General features: G+C 42.7%; 1 protein-coding gene across 6 annotated transcripts in view; it reads right to left on the bottom strand.

The window, feature by feature from the left end:
* Positions 1-3241: 3241 nt before the first annotated feature.
* Positions 3242-22453, bottom strand: part of MTSS1 (MTSS I-BAR domain containing 1) — a 126646-nt gene continuing 107434 nt past the window's right edge. For 3 of the 6 annotated variants that reach the window (XM_075023942.1, XM_075023946.1, XM_075023945.1), the window contains 6 exons: positions 21581-21678; positions 19356-19566; positions 10303-10497; positions 8026-8190; positions 7500-7662; positions 3242-6210 (listed from right to left, as the gene is read on the bottom strand). In XM_075023942.1, coding sequence (XP_074880043.1) covers positions 5513-6210; positions 7500-7662; positions 8026-8190; positions 10303-10497; positions 19356-19566; positions 21581-21678 — 1530 coding nt within the window. In that variant the 3' untranslated portion in view covers positions 3242-5512. Of the gene's footprint in view, positions 6211-7499; positions 7663-8025; positions 8191-10302; positions 10498-11512; positions 11633-19355; positions 19567-21580; positions 21679-22453 lie in introns of all 6 variants that reach the window. The other 3 variants (XM_075023947.1, XM_075023943.1, XM_075023944.1) reach the window with 3 other exon arrangements.

The raw sequence follows: 22453 nt of genomic DNA on the forward strand, positions 1-22453 counted from the left end.
TATTTCTAACCTTGCTTAGGGATAAAGACTTCCTGCCCTCCCTCCCCACCTCATTAGGCTCTTTTGCTGCACTTTTCACATAGGTATCACATCTCACAAGACATAAACCTTCCTTACAATGATGTCATGCTTTCTTGCTGGCATGGATGACAGTGCTGTAGAGCAGCAGGAACTTCATCCCCATACAACCTGAATCCTAGATACCTACAGAGCTGTATCAGTTAAAAGAAGAAGTGGCCTGCTGGGGAATATGGCTCTTTTGTACACTTGTGTACAGGTCACATACATACAGTTACAGCAGATGGTGCGATACAATGAACCGGGTACAAAAAGCTGTTTGCTTCGATATAAGACACAGGGAATTCTGCTAACACTTTCACTAACCACTCCGTAAAAGAATAGATGGGGTATAGCCACCTAGTAAAAGCTCAGGAAAACCTTTCTCACTTTCTGCTGTTCTCCCATTTTTAGGGCTAGAAGAGAGGAGATTTGCGTCACCTAACCAGACTTTCATTCTACAAGGTTACTTGATTGTACCATACTTAACCCTAAGGCCTAATTTTTCCATGAACTCCAACTTACTTAAGGCTTCAAAGTAACAGGAGATGGCAAAGGCACTAACTTCAGCTGTTCTAAGGCCTAAACATAGTTAGCTTGGATATAAGCTAAGGCTTTAACCTGGCTGGTTTTTAGAAATTTTACTTCGCCCTCTTCAGTAAGTCTGAATTTTGGGAAAAAAAAAAACAACAAAAAACTCCAGAAAAATGGCTTCACATATTCCACTGCTGAAATCTTCATTCTTACCAGGAAGCAGGATGGGTTTGCGCTCCGTCAGTCCAAAGGCAGTAGCAGAATTGAGGCTGTTCAGCACACTGCTCGGCCGTGTTTACCTACTCAGCACAGAGCTGTGGCTTCTCTCCGCTCAGTATTGGTGCTTTGCTCTGGTGTTCTTCCATACTGAAGGTGCTTATTCATACTAAAGAGTTCCAACCTGCAGCCCTTTTTCTAACTTGTTACAGATTTCTAATACAGGGTCTGCACTACCAGCATTGCACTTCCCCAAATTAAAAACACTGGTTTGCTTTAGCAGCCACTTGCATTAGCCCAAGTACGAAAGGCCAAACCCAGGTGTGGGCAAAATTCATGGGGAAATACAACATCGCAGGGCAAACGCAGCTTAGCTGCCCTGCCCCTGAGCCCACTTTGCCCTCTCCCGCAGCCTGGCACAAGCAGCCCTCGGCTGGGAGCCGAAGCCGTGGCTGGGTGTGTGCTGGCGGCTCGGGCAGGCTGGTGCTGGAGCGCTCCGCACCTTCATGGGGTAGAGCCAGTGGGAGCAGTCCGCTGGTGTACACCAAGTGCGTCTTAACTTCTATTCAGACAAATACAGGCTTACAAAAAACATCCTCTCTTCCTGTGCCTTACCTTCCCCCAAAACCCTATTCCTCTGCTTTGTTTGTCTGGTAACTATATTCAGAAAGCATGCAAACACCAAAATACTCCTTTTTTAATTATGTGTGATTTTGCACCCTCCCTCCCAGTCAGCCAACCAACTTTTGGGTTTTTTTTGCTAGAAAACAGAGCAAGAAATCCCACCTGACTTTTACAAACAGCTGGACAGGTCTGACGGATGTTCCCTAACATGATGGATACCCCACAACCCAGCATTAGAAACAACAACAAAAAAAATCCACCCTACAACAAAAAGATTTTGCACACGCAGCTGCAAGCGAACCGGATTCACTGTAGAAGCAGCAGGGATAAACTTCAAAACAAGAGCGCCCGGCCAAGCAGTACGTGAGATACAGCCATAGACAGGGGGCATGAAACTAGAATCCTTTTGGAGACAGGACATATTTCCAGCCAAACCACCTTGAGTTTTCTTTTAACATCTTATGACTGTGTTGGCGCTGGCTGAGACTGAGTTAGTTTTCCCCATAGCAGCCCTCATAGTGCTGTGCCTTGTATTGGTAGCTAGAAAGGTGTTGCTAACACACCCGTGTTTTGGCTACTGCGGAGCAGTGCTGGCACAGCATCAAGGCTGTCCCTCCAACATTCCCCCTCACTAATAGGCTTGGGGTGGGCAAGATCCTGTGAGGGGACACAGCCAGACAGCTGACCCAAACTGACCAAAAGGCATGGGCTCGCTCTCTCCGCAGGTCCGCAGGTCCTGCCAGGAGCCTGCTCCAGGCTCACAGCCTCCTTCGGGCACCCACCTGCTCCGGCGTGGGGTCCTCCCCGGGCTGCAGGTGGAGATCTGCTCCACCGTGGACCTCCATGGGCTGCAGGGGGACAGCCTGCCTCACCAGGGTCTTCACCACGGGCTGCAGGGGAATCTCTGCTCCGGCGCCTGGAGCATCTCCTCCCCCTCCTTCTGCACTGACCTGGGGGTCCGCAGGGTTGTTTCTCTTACATGTTCTCACTCCTCGCTCCAGCTGCAGTTTCTGTGCCCCCTGCAACTTTTTTTCCCTTCTTAAATCTGTTCTCCCAGAGGTGCTGCCACCATCACTGGTGGGCTCAGCCTTGGCCAGTGGCGGGTCCATCTTAGAGCCGGCTGGTATGGGGTCTGTCGGACATAAGGGAAGCTTCTAGCAGCTTCTCACAGAAGCCACTCCTGTAGCCCCCCAGCTGCTAAAACCTTGCCACACAAACCCAATACAGTGACGAATAAAAACCTCTGGACAAAAATGAATCTATAGCAGTGGCAAGGAAATGAATTAGGCCACTGCGTGGTAGCTGCCAGTGGGAGCAATGTCCTCCCTCTCTACATTTGATCCCGAGAAAGCTGAACCAAAGAAAGTCTTCGATCACTCAGGGGCATGTGGGAGACAGCACTGGTGATGTGCTCGATAAATCCTGGCTGTACGCATGGGCAGCATGGACAGCAGCGATTTTTCTCCTCTGGCAAAAGGAACTGTGGTCCAGCACTGAAGCAGATGCACAAACACGTTGGGTGATCTGTGCTTCCTGGCCAGATAACAACAGTGAGGGACAGAGAAATATCATCAGTTATTATTTAATGGGAATTCCCATGGTTAGCACTGCACCTTTGCTCTGCTACTACTCTTCCAGTGCACATCACTAAAACACAGTTACATGCAATTTTATTTACTTATTTTTTAATTCTCTCTTGCTTCTGTTACATGCAGATGGAACCTGTGTGATTTTCAGAAGTCTAATGAAGGACACCATTGACATCCAAAGCTCTGGAAGCAGAAAGTCTTTAAGAACCGAAATACAGAAGTTTTCCAGCAGTTCTTTATTTATAACGTAGGCTTAAGCAATCATTACAATGTAGAAGGGAGACACACTTACAGCAATTATTTATACCAGTTTAGAACAAAAAACTGCACAGGGAGAGGTCAACTCTCAGTACAAACTAGCAACTAAACCACAATAATTTACCATTAGAAACATTTTATTTTTTTAGCTGTGACACTGCTTTTACAATATGCAAAAACACAAACAATAGAACTATCCAAAGTGTTTTGTCACATTCTTTCTACATTGAATTTGGCAACATTTTATATTAAATTTTACTGATTATACTAACGTTTAAGAACTAAACAAGTGAAAAGCTGTACTCGGGTACAGTTACATCCATTTATTTCAAAGGTTTAAATAACACTTTTAACTATTGAGATTATCTCCTAGCAGTTTTTGTTTATGCAAAAACCATCTCAAAGCCTCATTTGCACAATGCATCAGCTACTGTATCAAGATTGGTGGGCTACACCACAGGCACTACTGTTTATTATATTCTGTAATAAGGAGCTTGTTTTTCAAAGAAAGGAAGGTTTAATATTTTCTAAGAATCATGCCTTTTTTTTTTTTCTTTTTGCTTTTAAGCCATAACAAAAAAAAAAGGTTAGCAACCACAGCAGTGTAAAATGTTATATAGAACACAGTGACTACACAATTACTAGAAGTTTCACATCCAATGCAGTTATGTATTAAAGCATAAGAGGTCATGTAGGCAAGTCTAGAGCCAACAGAAATCTGCAGAGTGTGTGGTGGAAACTAGCCCCTTATATGTATTATTTGGTGCACTTTTAAACAATCCCGGATGCGCAAGTCTGGTGTCCATCCACGTGTGGGTCTGCCGTGGGTGGGCAGATGGCATCCTTGTGGACCGTCTGGTTGGAACACATGTCGTGCCCTGGGGTCTGCATATTTCTATCAGCTTTAGGAGACGGGTATTGCAGCAATAACTTACTTTTACTTTAAGGAAAAAATCCAACTCTTAATAATTCTATCAATAGCGTTCCAAAAAACATGACTTAAAGTACAAAAAAAGAGAATATAGTGGTCAGACTCCCAGTATTATCAAAAAAACCAGTATCTCTCCCCACCCCCCACCCTTCACCCCTTTCTTTTTGGTATTTAAGAAAAGCCAATCAACTGCCATTTAAAAGAAGTTAAGAAAAACAAGCCCCTGTATTGGAAAGAAACATTTGCAGTTTATTAGATCACAAGCTGGTTACACCTGTCAAATTGTTAAGTGTTTTCTCAAAATATTTGGGCTTTCCAAGGTGCCCAGCCTGCTGGGCACAGTCAGAAAAAGGCATTTTGATAATATGTAAGAACTCCCTGCTTGCATTTTAAAAATGTTTTCACATTTGTAACTGCCTTAAGCCTGTCGTCCTTGTTTGTATTCAGTGAAAGGATGAGTGGAACAAAAAGTGAAGGTGGAAGAACCAAGCCTACACAGTTAAGGCTGCATGCATGTGACTGAGAGTTGTTGCTGTGCAGTCAAAAAAGGAAATGTGGAAAAACCCCAGTCTTTAAAACACCCTACAGAAACAAAACACTGCAATCCAATATGGCTTATTCTGATGCATTTACCATGAAGCTACTAGTAATTAATCCTACTAGGCTACTTTTGTGCAACAGCATCTGCTATTTTGATGGCATCTCCCTCCCCCCCCACTACCCCCCAAATACTCTACCAACTGCAGGTTTCTTCCTTGCTTTATATATTGCTTTTATTGTCAATTTTTAGTCCTGCTTTTCAAAGTTTTTTTGAATACTTAAATGAGGATCTGTTCCTTACAGCTTGACTTAAACTTTAAAATAAGTCCCATTGTTTTGTTTTGTGTTTTAACCTCACTATTACAAGGCGCTCTACAAAAGCTTGCAAAAAAGCCAGATTTTCATTAAATCCCTTTGCTGAAGTTAACTACTTGACATTTTTTTTTCTCCTATGATTTAAAACTTTACAAAGAGAGTTATAAAAAAGGTAAATGGGATTTGGCACCTTCAGAAAAAATTAAAAGTGTAACTTAGATCAAAAAAATGCAGAAACAAAATCATTGATATTTACAAATTAAAACATCAGTGAAGATTATGTCTTACTACGCTCTTTCACCTTGTTTTCTCTTTTAGAGTACTTTCAGACTGTCTGTTACCGAGTATCTTAAAAAAATTCATTGATTACAGATTGGAATGGATAGAGACAAATTAGTTTCCTCACAGTTCCTTCTCGGCAGCTAGTACTCTGGCAGCTTTTCCGCTCCTAGGAAATACGAGGTGCTGAGCGATCATTCGTGGTCGTCTTCTTCAGTTTGACACCACGCCGAATGGCATTCAGCATATCTTCACCTTGCGGGACATCCCCAGGACTCAGCTCTCCGGGATCGAGCTCCGGCTGGCCCGCGGGCGCGAGGGTGCTGACACCATCCCGGTCGCTTTCTTCCCCCTCGCTCTCAGGAACCGCTTGCCTCTGCTCGTCGGCAGCACTCAGTTTCTGGCTTGACGGCGGAGGGTTGACGGATGCTTGTCCGCTCCATGAGGACGAGGGCATGCTGGTGACACTTTGCCCACCATCTCCTGCTGCCGGAGACTCGGGACTTTGCTCGGGACATTCTTCTGTCCCAGCGAGGGTGCCAGGCAGCCCCCCTGGGATATCGGGGACAGTTGGTGTTTTGACAGGAATCACTGGCGTCTTGATCGGAATCGGACCTCCCCCTATGGTGCCGCGTCTGACTGAAGGCTTGGTGGAAGGGGTCCGTCTGATGGTGGCGACGCCGGGGGTGACAATGACTGGTCCAAGCGTGGTTGGCAGACCTGCGGTGGAAGCAGGACGCTTGGTTTGAAACATTCTGCGATAGGACTGGCTAATGTCGCTGTTTCTTGGGATGGTGGAAGATTTGTCAAACTCTTGTTGTTCTGCCTCCTGGTCACCACTCACAGAGAAATAATCATAATCTGAAACTGATGCCAAAAGACAGAGTTACGAACAAGCTGGGGAAGACAGCTGAGTCATGTCAGCAAGTCTAAAGTATGTATAACCAAAAAAGTATACATAAGCAAAAAAGCCTGGAGGTCAACAGCAATTGGGAGAGGTTTCACCTCTAGCAGGAACAAAGCCTGAGATGTTGTGACCAAGATTCTCAGACTGCGTGGCTGAAGGCAGGCACTACAGCAGACCAACCCTAAAGCTGCAGGGTGCCTACATCTCTTGTGAAAGAGAACGAGAACTGTACACACTCAGTACCTTCCCTGAACTAAGTAAGTAATGAAGACTCAATGTTTGTTGCCAACATGAAGACACCAAAACCAGCATCCTACAAGCCATATGCTACCACTTGTAGATACAAATACTTAAATCAGTCAGTGACTAAAAAGCATGCTTTAGACTAGGCAATGTGGGGCTCAGGGGACTGTGTACCAGTGATTTCAGCAGCAAATTTGCTTGTTTTGCAAACAAAGTAAACCCCAGCTGTCAGCTTTGAAAACTCAGTCTCAGCTTTAATAATCGCATTGGGTTCCTTCCTTTCCACGTAACTGCTGAGCCAAGCTAGGCCCTCCACAAGCCCTACTGCCTCTTGTGATTGCACAGCATGGCTAATCTCAGCTGAGCAAACAACATGGCTGCTGAACTGCAAACACCAAACTCAGTCCCTCCCAGCTTGCTGCTGGTTCTGAAACAGGGTACAAAACCCAACACTTTACTGCAGCTTCCCAGGTATGCCCAAGTTAAAGTCTCCAATGGATTCTTTTTCCAATTACAAAATTTCTGCTTAGGTAGGGAATTAAAGGTCACAAAGGGAGACTGAGAGCAGATTCAGAGTACTGACAGAACAAGAAAACAAAGCTCATGAGTGTGTATTTGCTAAGACAATAGCTCTGAAAGGACATTACTACCACAAGTAGTATATGATGCAATACCAGTGTCATTCCACTCAACCCATGAAATACAATTCTAGCATCTTCTTTAAAATGGCAGCATCCTTAAGCTAAAACTCATTCTAGTAATGCACAAGAAAATACAATCGTTCAGTACACTGTGGAGCAACCCAGGTTTCTATTTTGTTAATAAATCCAGGCTGCATTCCAAGCTGGAAAAAACTTCACAATAGCAACGTTCACCCCTTTCTCCCCAGCTGACTACAAAGCCAGTGAGTGATAGCTACTGGAATATAGCCCCCTGGCACCGCGGGGTGAGCGTATGATGGCTAGGTTGGGAACGCTCTGAAAAAGAACATCTCTTGGATGGGTACCTTGAGATGGGATCGTGTCCTCTGAACAGCATGGAGTTGTTGTCTGGGTGCTGTAGCCGCTGGAGCACTGCAAGGAATCCCGACTGCTCCTCTGGGTGTCCAGCTGCAGCCCTCTTGTCAGAGCGAGCGCCAGCTCCTCGCAGGCCTCCATCTCCTCACCCTGCTGGTTAGACACAGGAAAGAGACTCAGTATGTCTAAAAGGGTTAGTCAGTCTTCACTAACTACTAGCTGCCTCTCCTCCCAAGCAGAGCCAGTCATCACCATCACAGCCCAACAGGATTGTGTCCATCCATTTACTAGGGCTTAGAAACAGACGCTTCTTTGGATGCTGTTGCTCTACAAATGCCAATACCCAATGGCACAGTCTCTCATGCCCACACGATTTCCACTGACCGTACCCCCACCACACCAGTACTGCTTATCGGATAGACACGTGCCAACATAAAGCAAATCGAAAAGTATTGGCAGGAGCTAGCACAGCCATTTCCTTTGCACCGAACAGCATATTTGAAATTAGAGCTTCACCCTTGTGGCAGCCGACACCGTCATGCTCCGAGGTCTCTGGGCCTCCTCAGGGGGCACGGGTGGCCCACTCTGAGCTCCTCCGTTGAGATCTGGTTCGCGCTTTTCTTTGCGACGTTGCAATGTGTTCACCATTGGTTGATCGTATGGGCCTGGTTTGGCCCAGTCCTAAGGAAATGTGCTTGTTAGTCATAGCTTTCATCAGTAATTGTGCTTTAATTACACATAAAACTATGCAAAGGGGCAATTTTAATGCAACAGATTATGTATCAAACTGGATATGCCTTTCTGAATAAGGCCAGAAATCAATTAATTTTGAGGATATTAAAAAGCTTCACTTATAAAACCTATCTCCTTTATGAAAGGGAAGCTAAATTTCCTATTCTACCTAAGTGTTCTTATATGAAGATATTTAAAATTTTAGTACTGTTATTTTCTCTAAATGAAATTCCATTGTGTTAAAGCCTATATTTTCAGAAATTCAAATGCAAAAATCACTGGCACACAGCAGAACACATACATAAATGTCCAATCAGCGATGTAACTGTTCTAGATGTACACAAGTTCTAGTATTACGTGCTGTTACGCATGTCTTCAATTCTGAAAAATTAGGCTTGAACAGATTTTTGATACATATTACAGGAGCAAGTTACTCTGAGTAATCTCTCAGTTTACTTACTAGCTGAAATCTAGTTTATAATACTGATCTGTACTGAAGAAAGACTAACTTCACTCTGAATTACTGGTGCCAAATTTGGAACAGAAATTCCTCAGGCCATGAGGGCTATATTCACTCAGGGCTCTATTAAGCAAAGTCCTGAGGGTGTCCAGAAACCACACGTTGCACACAAAGAGCAGGATTGATCAGTGACTTGTGCTGGGACACAGAACCACTGCTAAGCAGCAGATCCCCAAATGTGAGCTGCTGCAGGGGCAAGCCCAACCCTAAGAGAGTTTTCCCTCACCAAGACAAGGGGTGCTTTAAAAATAAAACTGGAAGAAACAACTTGTGCCTGAGAACGGGCCACACACCCCACCACTGGCAGCAGCTGGCTGCCGGGCAGCCTCCATACAGCCTTCTGATAAATAATGATGGGCTAAGACCACACTACAGATTTTTTACTGGCATGTGTCTCAGTCCAAGTGAGAGAGAAGTGCAAGGCAGCTGTACTGACACAAGCCCCTTGTGCAGACAGGTATTTTGGTTTTATTAACACATACAGAACTCTGCTTGGCCTTAACAGCTATGTCTTTGCTTTAAGTGTTTTGCTGTGAAATACACTGGCAAAGTGCTTCTAGCACAGACACAACTAATGACCCTGAAGCCCCAGGACCACTGTGGCCACCCTGTTTGTATGTCTCAACAGTCTCCAGCTGCTGGAGAGAGAGATTAGGGGATCTGTAACAAGGTATCTCAATTTACACCTATAAGAAGGTCCCATGCTGCCTATGCATCCACAGGCATCGAAGACCTGGGCAGCTGCTATCAACTGCACACCAGCCTTGCGAAGATTCAGGGCGACAGACAAGAGACCTTCTCCCCTTGGTCCGGGGCAGTGTCTCTCAGGGAAACTGCCTGGCAGGGATGAGAGTCAAGGCTCTGGCAGAGCAGAGACATTCTGATGCCAAGGAAGATCCCTGCAGAGCCAGCTGGAGCAACTGAAAGAAGTTACTGCCCTCTGACTTTTTCGGTGGTCTCACCCAAGACAGCAAAGCAAGCTGGGTGAGCACTTTCAGTCTGTGGCAGTACAGCTAGGATAGCTTCAGTCGCCACTTAGGTTCACCTGGTGACGAGCGCCTTCTTAAACCACTCCAGCTAGATCTACAAGAGCATGCCTGCCTACAGCCAAGGTGGGGGCCAAGCACAGCCGCCGCAGCGAGAACATCATGTTGTTCAATGTATGGTTTCATTAAGCCAAGTGGATGTCAAGCCTGCACTTCCCTGCTCCCTGCTCAAGTGAGTGCTTTGAACAGTGCTAAACAAGCTCTTTTCTCGCTGAATAGAGCCCAGAGTGCTTTCACCAACGTCCCAGAGTTAAGCTACTCCTTCCTACCTAGGTGTTGTCAGCTTTAATATGTTGCCAGAATAGACAAGGTCATTCAGAAATATCCACTACCGGATTTTAGCTCTCTGATTATCACCATGCAATGCCCATTCAGAGTGATATTAAACAGAGCAAATCAACAAGTAATTACATGGATCGAAAGGTAGCAACAACTGCCGTGTGCACACTGTTGGTATGAGGAGGTGAGGACTGCCACAACAAAAGGAACACAAACCTTCCAGCTAGGGATCTTAGATGATGGTAACATGCCTGGCCCAATGGTGTAATAATGAACGTAGTCTGGAAGGAGGGCTGAGGGAGCCCGAGTCCACGCGCGGGAGACAGGCGGGAAATGAGGGAAAGGACCTGCACCAACTGAAGCTACGGATGGGTCACTTGATAAACTACAGTGATAAAACCCATTAGACAACTGGAAATGAAACAAATAAACAAACAAAAACAGAGAAATTAATATAAACAGAACGAATATGAAAATATACTGCGACTCTGATGTTCTAGGGAGAAAACTTCTGTATCTTAAAACGAAAGAAAAATCTTAGCTTTGCTGCAAATAAACAACAGAAAATTGATACAATGCTTGGTTCAGAAGTCAGATTGCTTGAAAATTGTTATTTGGTATAACAAATTTCAGACATCAATCTAGCAGTCATTGTCTCCAGGCTGAGCAGCTTTGCCTTCTGTCCATGAAAGCAGCACACTGTGAAAAAGCCTTTGCAATTTAAGTACCCTGCAGACTGTGGACATAGAAACAAAACATTTCCAATACTAGAGGTGTTTGCATTGGTGGCGTTTATTCTATGTAGCTGGACAGAGAGGAGAAGCATACAGCCTTCAAACATGACGTGTTCTGGCTGTGTGATGGATGACATGGAAGAAAAAAAAAAGAAAAAACCAACAGCAAGGATTTACCAGATGAGAATGGAGACCGCTATCACTTCCTCCCTCGATGCAGAGTGTATCCCCTGTAATTTAATCCAACCATGTGCGTTTTGTTTTCCTTTTTGTTTTGGTCAAAACCAAACCCCAATTGCTCAGTGTAATGTGTGCTACCTAATGGGAGAGAGGGGAGAAGGCACAAACAGTACAATCTGGGCAAGATGTTCTTTGTTAGGCAACCAGCTGGGTTTGGGCAGCGTTCCACAATCTCTTTGAGTAAAAAAGGTGGACAATGAGCTTTTCTTAGAATATTACCTCTGTAAAATGCCCAATTTGTAGCTTCCCCCTAGCAGCTGGTTTAAAGGCAAGTGCTGCTGTGGTTTATTCAGATTCATTTCTAAGGGAGCGTGCAACAGTTCCTATTCTCATCTTCACAGAGAAGAATCCTGGCTGTGTCCCATGCACGGCTTTTTTTTTTTTGTCCAAATGTTGCTGGGTTTGGATAACGAGCTAGTAGGTTTGTATGTCTTTGAGATGAAGTTTTTCACCTTATCTGTGGAGGCCCAAGCCCCCATGGTGGAGCCTGAGCTGACTGAGGTGGGGGAACTGCACTCGCTCACTGACTGGCAGGTTTCAGAGGCTTCTGAAGAGGCAGAGCTGGACGAATTCTGCAGCATAAAACAGCACCGCAACGCAGGGAAAGAATACACAAGCCATCAAAAAAGAAAAAAAAAAAACCACAAACAAAAAAAAAAAGACAAAAAGCACATACACAGACACACACACAGGAGAGAGGGAAGGATGAGAGAGCAAAGGGTTAGGGTTTTAAAAATCAATTAGAAACTGCTCAAAACCATTGCTAATGTTCAGGAAATCTATGAGAAACAAAATAAGCCATTTGCTTAATGCGAGAACTTGCCACACTGCTTGAGAATGAGGGAATCGAGGCAGCAATCTCAACTCCTCATTGCAATTCCAGCGTCTCAATTCTGTCAGCTGCCTCAGAGCAAGAAGCTGAGGGAGCTGAGGACACCTATGGTCCCAACATGCAATATACTGAGACAACTGATTTATACAGAAAAGCAGATCATCAGTACTTCAAAGACACAAAGTTTAGATTTAAAACATGGAGCAGCAAACATCACTTACATTCACAAGTTCTCAGGTATTCTGATCTGCGAAAGTACTTGTGAAAAGCTCACCTGAGTTCAAGTATTATGGAACAAAGAAAGAAGTGATACTTACCAAAACTGGAGGTTTCCAAAGTGCATTATCGGTATGCATGTGCCTCTGGAGGTAGTATGCATACACCAAAAAGCACTCAAACTTTTCTGCCCAGCAGCCAATATGAAGGTACATGTACTCTGCTGAGTGTGTAAGTGGTGGCATGTGCTTGCCACCCACTTTCTCTTAACAGCAGAGACAGAAAATAATCAGGGGCTTAGATAGAGTGAAGGAAAATGCAGGACACAGTGTCCATCAAACACGTCAAACATTTTGCTCCTAGCTAGGAACTTCTCTTCCAATTTTCAGTGCATGCCTTTGTGTACATTTGCTGCTGTAAGACCTCTACAACAGCACCTAATTCACCTAAAGGCAGGCCAAGGTGAATAACCACGTGGACCATTTTACCAACTACAGTGCTCTTGTACATCTCCCCCTTGAAAGTGGCATCCCCCTCAGCAGGGCTGTGTGTGCAGGTCCAGCTGAGTCCTTGGAAATGGTCAAGAATACTGGCAAAGTTCTCAGGGCAGTACTGAGCTCTATTGACTGTCAGGAAATTCAACACTAGCAAGACTAATTTATCCTTTGGTAGTCTGAGACCTGTGAAGCAAGTCCATCTAAGGATATCCCTAGCATTTTATTTTGTGACAGCAGAGAGAATGTGCCCTTGTATCAAGTTTGTGTAGCAAAGCCTCAGATTTCAAGGAATGACATTTTGAAGAGGAAGCGAAATCTCATCTGAAATAAAATTTCATCAGTTAACCTTAGATGAGATCTTGGGGTGAACCTGCAATAAGAAGATAGCTGGATAAGAGGCACTATAGAGGAGTAATTACTGCTAACACCCAGAAGTTGCCTCATTGCTTACCAGAAGCTACATACAAGGAAAGTATAGCTAATTGCCTAGGTAAAAGGAGATGTCAGTCTCCCGAGATGGAACACCATCACCATAAGGATTTTGGTGAAGACTACTGGGGCTGCTGAGAAGCCAATACGAAATCAGCATCTTGAGCTTCTTAGCAAACTGTGGATTTAAATGAAACTTTGCAAAGGCTGTTAAAAAGTAAAAAAAGCATGTAATGTGGTGGATTATTTTATAGAAATAACGCATATCCCATCTTATGCTGACATGAGATCAGATCTGTGGGTGATCTGTCAAATGTGTTTAGGGTACAAAGTAAGCTCAGCTAACAAGGCTCATATTCAAAGTGCTGTAAGAGCTGAGGTGAACATAAGATCAGAAGAAACTGCAACAAATGACACGTAGGTGTTAAAGAGAGAAGTGTAAAGTATGCAGTGGGGTACCCAATGATGCAGTGGCTTGATGTTTTGTGTAACTTGTCACATTGTTGATTTAATGCAACTTCTTTTACAGGAGAAAAGCCTCTAAAAATAAGAATACCAACAAATATGAGCTGCAGTTGACTCTGTCATCAGACATAACTACAGTACACTAAACGGAGATGAACCTATTTCTTCTATCCTTAGAGAAAAATACATTATAGAAAATTAGCTTTTACACTAAAACTCCAGAGTTCTGCACGACATTCCAGGCAGCTCAGCAAAAGAAACTGTTTCAGACTCCCCATGAGAACACTTCACAGTAGTGTTACACTTTGGCCAGGAAAAAAATAAAAAAGAGAAAAATATAATTTCAGAAAATGCTTTCTGAAACCTCATGCTTATGGCCTGAAAGACCCTCTTTGGTCTGCATACTCTGCACATGGCAGGACAGACAGTGAAGGGTCTGAATTCCAAGTATGGTATCATGCTACCTTGTTTTCTGCAGATGTCCCAATGATGACAAGTGAGAATTTGGAGTTTACATCTGATAGACTATTCCTGTTTACAAGCCAGAAACTTCATGAGATTACATCAAGTAATGGTAGAAATTAATCATAAATGAGGTTTATAAGCAACAAAGCTGGATGTAGCAAATAGATGGAAAAAGGCCAAAAATGCAAATTCCGAAGATGCAAAGAATTCTTCGATTTACTTGGCGTATGGGGAAAAAAAGACTGGAAGTGGCGAAATTACTTTTGCAATAAAGTGACTCTAAGGTGAAAAAAAGATGAAAGGACAGACCCTCCCACTAACTTAGTGTGGCCATTTTAAGCAGGCAAAGCTAGACAAAGGATGAACCAACATGTCACGGGGAAAACACCTTGGTAGTTGAAAGAAATGCAAAAGGTAGTAGGGTAGAGAAACACGGTCTCCTTTTCTCTTGGGAAACTTGCATGGCACAGGGAAGGGGAGGCTCTGGTCTTGCTAAAAAAGGATTACAACAGTGAGAAAATGATGGAGAGGGAGGCAGAATACTGAACTTCTGAAGGAAAAAATTTAAAGAAAACTCAAGTGGCAGCAGGTCAAAGGCTGCCTGGATCAGACTGCAGAAACAGTCTTGAATGGTTGGACCCTGGTGTGGGAAGCACAGACCACCCTTCATTTCTTAGCAGAAAGTACATGAGGGGCTGAAAACAGAAACTGCACAGTTACTGCTTGGGCAAAAAGTCTCCAAACTTTTGAGTGCTTGTTCCAGATGCACACCCACCAGCACACGCACTCCTGGAAGCACACACACAGGCAAACACCAGGCAGAGCAATTTCTACTCCACAACTCATGGAGTGAGAAATTTGGTTGTGGGATTATTTTAACTTATTTTAGTCAATTCCTTTTTAAAATGATTGTTTAGTTTGAATTGTTTTTAAAATTAGTTCTTTCATTTTAGCTATTTTAACACTGGGAGATTTTTTTTTCTTCCCACAGCTGTGATAATGCTGGTTTTGCTCTGCTCTCAAACCATCTCTTCTGAGAAAAAACCTTAAAATTTAACAGTATCAGCAGAACGCTAAAACCGTACTCTGCACAGTAACAAGTTCCTCGATATATGTTATACATATGTAGCTTGGTATCTGGTCTCAGACATTGAGCCATGGCTTGTTCTTGGATAGTGTCCCACTGCTTGGTGTGGTATGTATGAATTCCAGCAAAGATACAAAAAAAAGAGCTAGATTTTGGGCTACTGGACTGTATGATTATATTTTCCATCTGTTGTCCTACTAACCTATAAAAACACCACAGTTATCTTGGATTACTTACATCCTTTGTTACATTTTCGATTCAAATATAGCATTGCTTTCATAACTCCTTCCCTTCCTCAACTACTAGACAGAGTTTCCTGAGCAAGGGTTTCCCAGGAGACCAAATCCTCATGAAGAGCTTGGTCCAATGTCCCTCCACAGTCAGTGGAAGACATCTCAGTTACCATTCAAAAAGCTTTGGATAGTCACTCAAGGTCACCTCCTCCATTTGTCTCACTTCCAGGAACATGTCTCTACTGACCCCTATTTTCTAGTCAGGGACAAACTGTTGGGAAACTTAACTTAAAAAAGAAAGTGTAGGAGAAGCAAATACCTGGTGATAATTTACAGATGCATTTCAGTTATTTTGGGGTTTGTTTTTGGTTTTGGGTTTTTTTAAGGTCTGATTTGGGAGCATTTCTTAATTTACATGGGAAACTGAACAGATGTAACAATGCATTTCCCCTATTCTAACTTCAAGCTATTTCAAGCAATGGAGTTGCCTCAAAACCAGAATCTTTCCAGCTTGCTAATCTGTACACGCAGAAGCAAGTTCACATTCAGTTTCCCTCTACTTCACTGTTTAGGGAAAGTGATTTCCAGAATACTCTAACAATAAAAACTTAGTCCTCTGCTGTTTGATAGCACATCAACAGGTTTTTTCTCTTCTTCATCTGCTTCTTTCTCTCCCCTTACTTTCATCTCCATGAACTCATAAGCAGCCTCTAAAATTCAGCTGTATAATTGCTTCCCCTGTGCATGTTCACTCCAAGTCCAGTGGATCCTTCTATTATTATTCCCCTAAATCAAACATAACTGTCCTACTACCATATTGCTGCATTGCAGATACTCCCAGAACTCAGTTTGTCTACTACATAGGGCAACATGTGGGTTTAGCAGCACCAGCCATGTTCAGTGTTCATCCAAGAGCAGCAGCGGTTCTGTCAGAAGGGCTTTACATGGTGTCAGTCCATGCCATGGGCAATGCTGGCCAAGGCTGACCTCAAACCTGGCATTTAGAGAAACTGTTCTGTTCCAGAGAGAGACCTGTGATGCTTTTCCAGCTGTTCAGCTATACCCAAATGTCCTTGCTTAATTAAGATTAAAGCATTCTACAGTGACCTTTCCACACGTACAGCTATCCGGTACAGGCTAACACTTTTACTGCCAGTGATGTTAACAGCAATGCTGCAGAAAAGAGATCGTACTAAACCAGTGTAAGGGCAGAGTCCAGTTTTCTAATTGCTCTTTTTTCTATCTTCTATGCAGAGTGTGTTAACTGTAGAGACTTACTACTCAGCAACTATAGGCTGAAAAGCAGTCTTCATTTTGCCAGTCATCTCTCCTCTGGTATAGTCTGTATCTTGTTTAAACCTCTACTTATTCCTTGTTTGAGATTTCCCCCTCCTCCCCCATCTGTGACTTTGAATAAATTCCGTTTAATTTTCAGTGACACTTGCTTGTCTAAAAGGTATTTGAGAGCATAAAAGCTTCACATAGTTCATATATTCTCATTCCTATAATATGAGAACATTATGTAGCCCCCTTCTACTTTTTTTTTAAATCCATTATTAAAGAAAATGGGGTTTGTTGCCCCAGTAGATGCCACAGCATGCAGCTAGCGAACATCAGCAGTGTTCACCTGCACAAGATATATAGCTTTTAATTTCCTTTCTTGATTCCAGAGCTTGCTTTTCTGCTTTCTTAGTGTCACTACTAGAAACAATGACATCAGTGTTTTACAAACAGCAGCCGATATCGCTACTCCTCCCCGCCCACCACCGAGCCTCAAAAGCACAATACCACAAGGAAGATCTGTCAGTTGGTTAGAGACACACAACATGAAATAACGCTGTAAATTGAACAGCTTCTCGGTAAGCTCACGATCACAATAATCTGTCAGCACAACACACACAATTTACTTAGTTCTGAACATACAAAGCAAGACACTTAAGCAAAGATGAAGTGGCCAGGCAATGATCTGTTACCTTTTCCTCTGCGTAAAGGTATACAGAACTAGAGACATACAGAGCACATACCTATTTGTTATACCAACACACTACACTCGTCAAGTCAATGCCACACTGCTGCAGCCTTCTACAGCTCATGAATAGCTCAAGGGATGCTTGGATCAGTTTGCAACTTTATGGACAGTTTCTAAAATGAAGTGAAAGCATATGAACTTAGCTGGTGTAAATCAGCATGACACTCATCAACTTTCAGGATGTTCTGACAGCTGATACCAGCCTAAGTTCTCTCCCCTGCTTAACAGAGGAACTTGCAAAGAAAAGTGTTGGGTTTTTTCCATGCTAAGGGCAATTGCAAAGTTACATCCTCATCTGCAAACATAGCATCATCATGTAGATTACTGCCCTTTTATGCAGGTGCAGTGGATACTATGAAAACCAAAGATGATGCTAGCATGTATAACTGATGTACGTATCTTAAAAGTCAACTTCCTTACCTTGTTACTATTCCAGTTTACTTTATTATTGCTCATTTACTTTTTTGTATTTCACTTAGGTTAGCCATAGCCAATCTAAACAAAACATTCATTTTATTAGTGTGCACAAACTTCTTCAGGATGTCATCTATAAAAAAATGCTGATGTGTCCACACTGGGGACAGTGCAGAAGATGTATTCATTTGAAAATAAAGCATTTCTATTAAAAAGAAAGAGGTAAATATATTAAAAAACTGTTGAGCTTCCCTTGAGAACATGTTCCAAGCCTAAATGAACCAGTGTTGTTTTGGATGATACCCTAAAAATTTCACTAATGGTGCTATTTATTAGATGTTCTGCAAAAAGTGAGGGTCTGTGTGCTGTCAAAGGTGGTCTAGGAGTAGCTTAAGTGTGCAGGTGACACTTGGTAACTGTTAACACTGAAATTGTTGGCTGCTTGCTGACTGTGAGGATCAAAACCATCTACTCCTGAACACATGAAAAGGAGTGCAACTACATTTATTAAACTAAAGGACAATCTTCTCCACTGATCCTGGGGTATATTACAAATGAATGATACTCAACAACAGGATATTAGGTCCACTTCAGTTTGTAACTAAGATTTATGATGGGATTTATAATGCGAGATGGTAGTTCAGCCTTGTTTAAAAAATACTACAGTTGCCGTGTGACTTGTTAAAAAAAAAAAAAAAAACAACAGAAAAGAGAATTCAGGTGCTGGAAGATACATGCCATGGAGGCACGAGAACCTCTGCCTGCAGGTGGCCATCTAGTTTTTACAGGAATGATGCCATGAACAAATAGAGCAGCAACTTCCTTCTGCAGACCAAAAAATCTCTGGAAAAGTTTTGCTTATATTTATAGTGAAATCCTCTTAGTTTGACTGGGTTCAGGATATTATCATATATGACTACACATACACTCATTTCTTAAGAGCTCCATAAAGAATGAAAAATATCTCTCACTTTCATGCAGAAACCTTATTTCTGCAAGGTGCTCAACTGAGAGACAAAAAGAGCAAGCCTATCCACAGAAAGGGTTGTCATAAAAACCAGCAAAACCAATTTCATATGATACTGCTAAAAGCATTTTGAGTATTCCAGGCTCTTTGCAGGGAGGACTGAAAGTCATCTCTCTGATGCCAAAGCCACCAGTATCAATACTAAGGTTGTCAGAAGGCTGTTCTGGCACCGGTATTTGTCCATTAAACCATGAACAGCCACCAGATATTAACAACTGGCTATTTGTGCAGGATATTAACTCGTAACCTCAGTGGGTGAAGTGAATATTATTTCCTCCTGTAAAGTGGGACTTCTCGCTCTTTCTCATCTGTATGTATCTGAAAGTTAGGCATTTAGGCTCCTTCCAGGGCCAGAGTGAAAGCCAAATCCCCCAAGAGCAACTCATCCCTTTCTTCAGTGCTAACTGCAAAAGGAGCATAAATCACTCCAGCTAGAGGCCCAGCTTTTAGACGGATGAAGTGCAGTGAAACAAACCTTACCCTCAGTGTTTAACCTGACTCCAAGGTACCCCAAAACCACACCAGATCCTTTTTGTGAAAGGTGAGCCAAGTTACAGAGTCCAGCTCACACTCAGGTTTTTGTTCTCATGCTTGCACGTACCTGGTTAGGTGCTTCTGGTGGCATGGGGGATGGCGATTTGGACTGGAAAGCATCCTGGGACATGAATCCAGAATCATGGGAGGACACACTGGACAGCCTCATGGGTGCCTGCTGAGGCAGATTGGAGCTGCGATAGCGATAGTGTGAACTAGGTGAGTGCGAGTGCGAGCCACTGGACCGGGAATCACTACTGTTAACGCTGTTCAGACTGCTGTGAGAGACAAAAGGAACAAAGAAAGGAAAGGGGAGAGGAAAAGACACAAGGGCAGGGTGGGGAGAGACCCATATACAGTACAATTAACATTCCACATGTCTCTAGCAACAGGCAGCATAAATCGGAAAAGAAAAAATGTTGACAAATTAAATTCAAATATATATATATGCACATATATATCAGTAAAGAACTGTAAGCAGCTGCAGTATCCCTTGCGACCAGAGAGAAAATGGCATTTTAGCTTGAATTTCACTCAAATGATCAAATTCTGTAACCACTCAAAGTCAAGTTAGGGACAAAGGGATTGTTACATGCCCTCTCTAGCATTTGCACAGCACTTGCACAAAAAATGTCTGCTGACAGCCCTCTCCTATTCCTGACTTACACCTTGTTGCTCTTGCACCATGGCCCAAATTTTCAATGGGATCTCTAGTAGGGGGTCCAAAGGCATTCACAGTTCATCTAAAAGTCTGACTCTAGGCATGCCGTTGCAGTCAGTCAGCAGGCCAACGTGTGAGATTTTTGAAAGCATCACTAAACCCCCATGCTTCAGAGCACCTGAGACAAGTTTTGCTCACATGAAGGCTTTCTACCAGAAAAAAACCACGTGGCCACATATTGAGTGAAGTCAAGCCTCTGGATATGTAGCTTTAGTTAGTAAAAAAGATGATCAGAGAATTAAATATCCCAAATTAATATCCATGAAAAAAATATTTTATTTTTCAAACAAAGAGATTGCTTTTTAATCTCCAGTATCCATGAATGACAGCAATGACATGCCAGCTGCCATGTGGGAGCCTTTGAAGTTTCCTGCTGGGGTGGCTGAGCAGGACTAGCAGGATGCATCACTCTGAAGGCAGCTTCCTACCTTTGCTGGCAGGAGACCATTGACTAGCTGAAGGGATGGCTCTAAAGGATACATGGGTGAGGACTGCACCTCCTGCTCACAAATTCCATGTAACTCACAAGATGTACAAGTCGGCTTGGAGCAGAGGAAGGGGAGCTCTGCCTTACTGTACCCATACACAACAGTCTGTTGCCATACAGGTTTTACCACACAAAAAGATGAGGTTGATTAGGAACAGATGATGCATTTGGGGTTTTTTTTTGCCATTTTCTTTTACAGCTTCAGGATATTGCATCTTTAAGCCTGTGCTCATTGCTCTAAATATGCATGTTTTCACATATATATATAAAAGTACTGAAGGTTTTTTTATATATATCTGCATGCAGAGACAAGTAGGTACATAGAAGAAGTCATGTTCACTTGCTCTGACATGCTACAGGTAACTTTGCTTGTACACAGGGAACCTGTAGTACATTATTCATAAAGCAAACTAAAAGGTAATCATTCGAGAGCAGCTAGAAAGATGTTGAGCAGAATATACAATAGGATATCTTCCTTTTCAGTAAAAGGAAAGAGTCAATGTGGACACCAGGGAACGGGGGCAACATGCTAATAAACTGTTTTATGAGAGAAAACAGTTTTTAAGGAGAAAGGATAGACAGAATCCAGTGTTTCAACATATTTCAGGACAGCATTAGACAGCATTAAACAGTCAAAAAAACTTGTATCAAAAAAGCATTTCCATCTACCAGACTGATAGGGCAATTGCCAAGGATGTTTTTCCTTTTCAAACAGTTTAACTTACTGACTAGTAACAGCTACTTAGAATAATCTAAAAAGTCATCACATGAAAAACAGAAAAGGAAATTATGAATGAACAATCTCAGAGCTTAGATCAGTAGTGTGCTCTTTGATCTGAAATGGATCCAAGAGAACTGAATCAAAAGCATCTTCAAATTGTCTTGAGTTCAAAAGTTGTTCAGTCATGCCCATCCTTTTTAATATTCCCAGTCACACACTTAAACAGATAAAGACCACGAGGGATTGATTTCATTAAGAGTTGTTACTTAAGATTTAAGTATGCATACAAATCCATACCACAGTCTGAACTTGCCTCCCTTTGCCCCCAAACAGGTTAAAGTTAAATATTACCAGGCTACTTACCTGCAAACACTAGATTTTCTGGACATGGTAGTACTGGGAGAGGATGGAGGAGTCTGATAAGACCAGCTGTAATCAGAACCTTTCAAATCTAAAATTACCTGATGAAAGATAATCAATAGCATCAAGGATGTGGAAAATTTCTTCCCGTATTAACAGAAAGCATCTGCTTGTCATACAACATTCATCACCACTACAAACTTTCAGTGCCAATTGACCCAGTCTCAGTTCTCTTCCAGAATTACACTATGTACATTACACAGGAGACTCAGCTTCATCCTTGGCTTTCCAGGAACTACCATACTTGCAACGCTAGGGCTGCTATCACAGAAGGAAAGTTCAGATTTTTAATGGAAAAATCCCTACAAAGTAAACTGGAGATTTATGTTATCCATGCTGTGAGCTGTTTTGGTTTGGTTTTTTTGTTGGTTTTTTTCCTCTTAAAAAACCTATTACAGCTTTAGAGTTTCAAAACTGTCACATTTTAAAAAATTAATCAAAAATCCAATATTCAACCATAGCAGAGCTTCCCTCCTTTACACTTCTAGGTCAACGATAAGGTGATTAAGGTATGACTGGAAAACTGAGTTCAAACAGCAGGGTTGGAGAAAAAGGTCCTATTTGGAGGCGTTTAATGATACACATTTTCCTCTGCATTTTAAGGACAGGACAGAAGAATGCTCAAATGTTAAGACTCCATCAAGCTATCTAATTCCAGCAATCTCACAACCACATAAAGACAGGTATGCTTAAATGTATAGGGCGAGGAGATGACACTCATTTCTCATGTACTCTCAGAAGAAACTGGGCATCTTCATATACTTCAAAGTATTACTGCTACCACTTCACATTGGTCTCACCAAATACTTCAGGAAG

This window comes from Buteo buteo, chromosome 3 (genome assembly GCF_964188355.1).
Source record: "Buteo buteo chromosome 3, bButBut1.hap1.1, whole genome shotgun sequence".
NCBI lineage: Eukaryota > Metazoa > Chordata > Aves > Accipitriformes > Accipitridae > Buteo > Buteo buteo.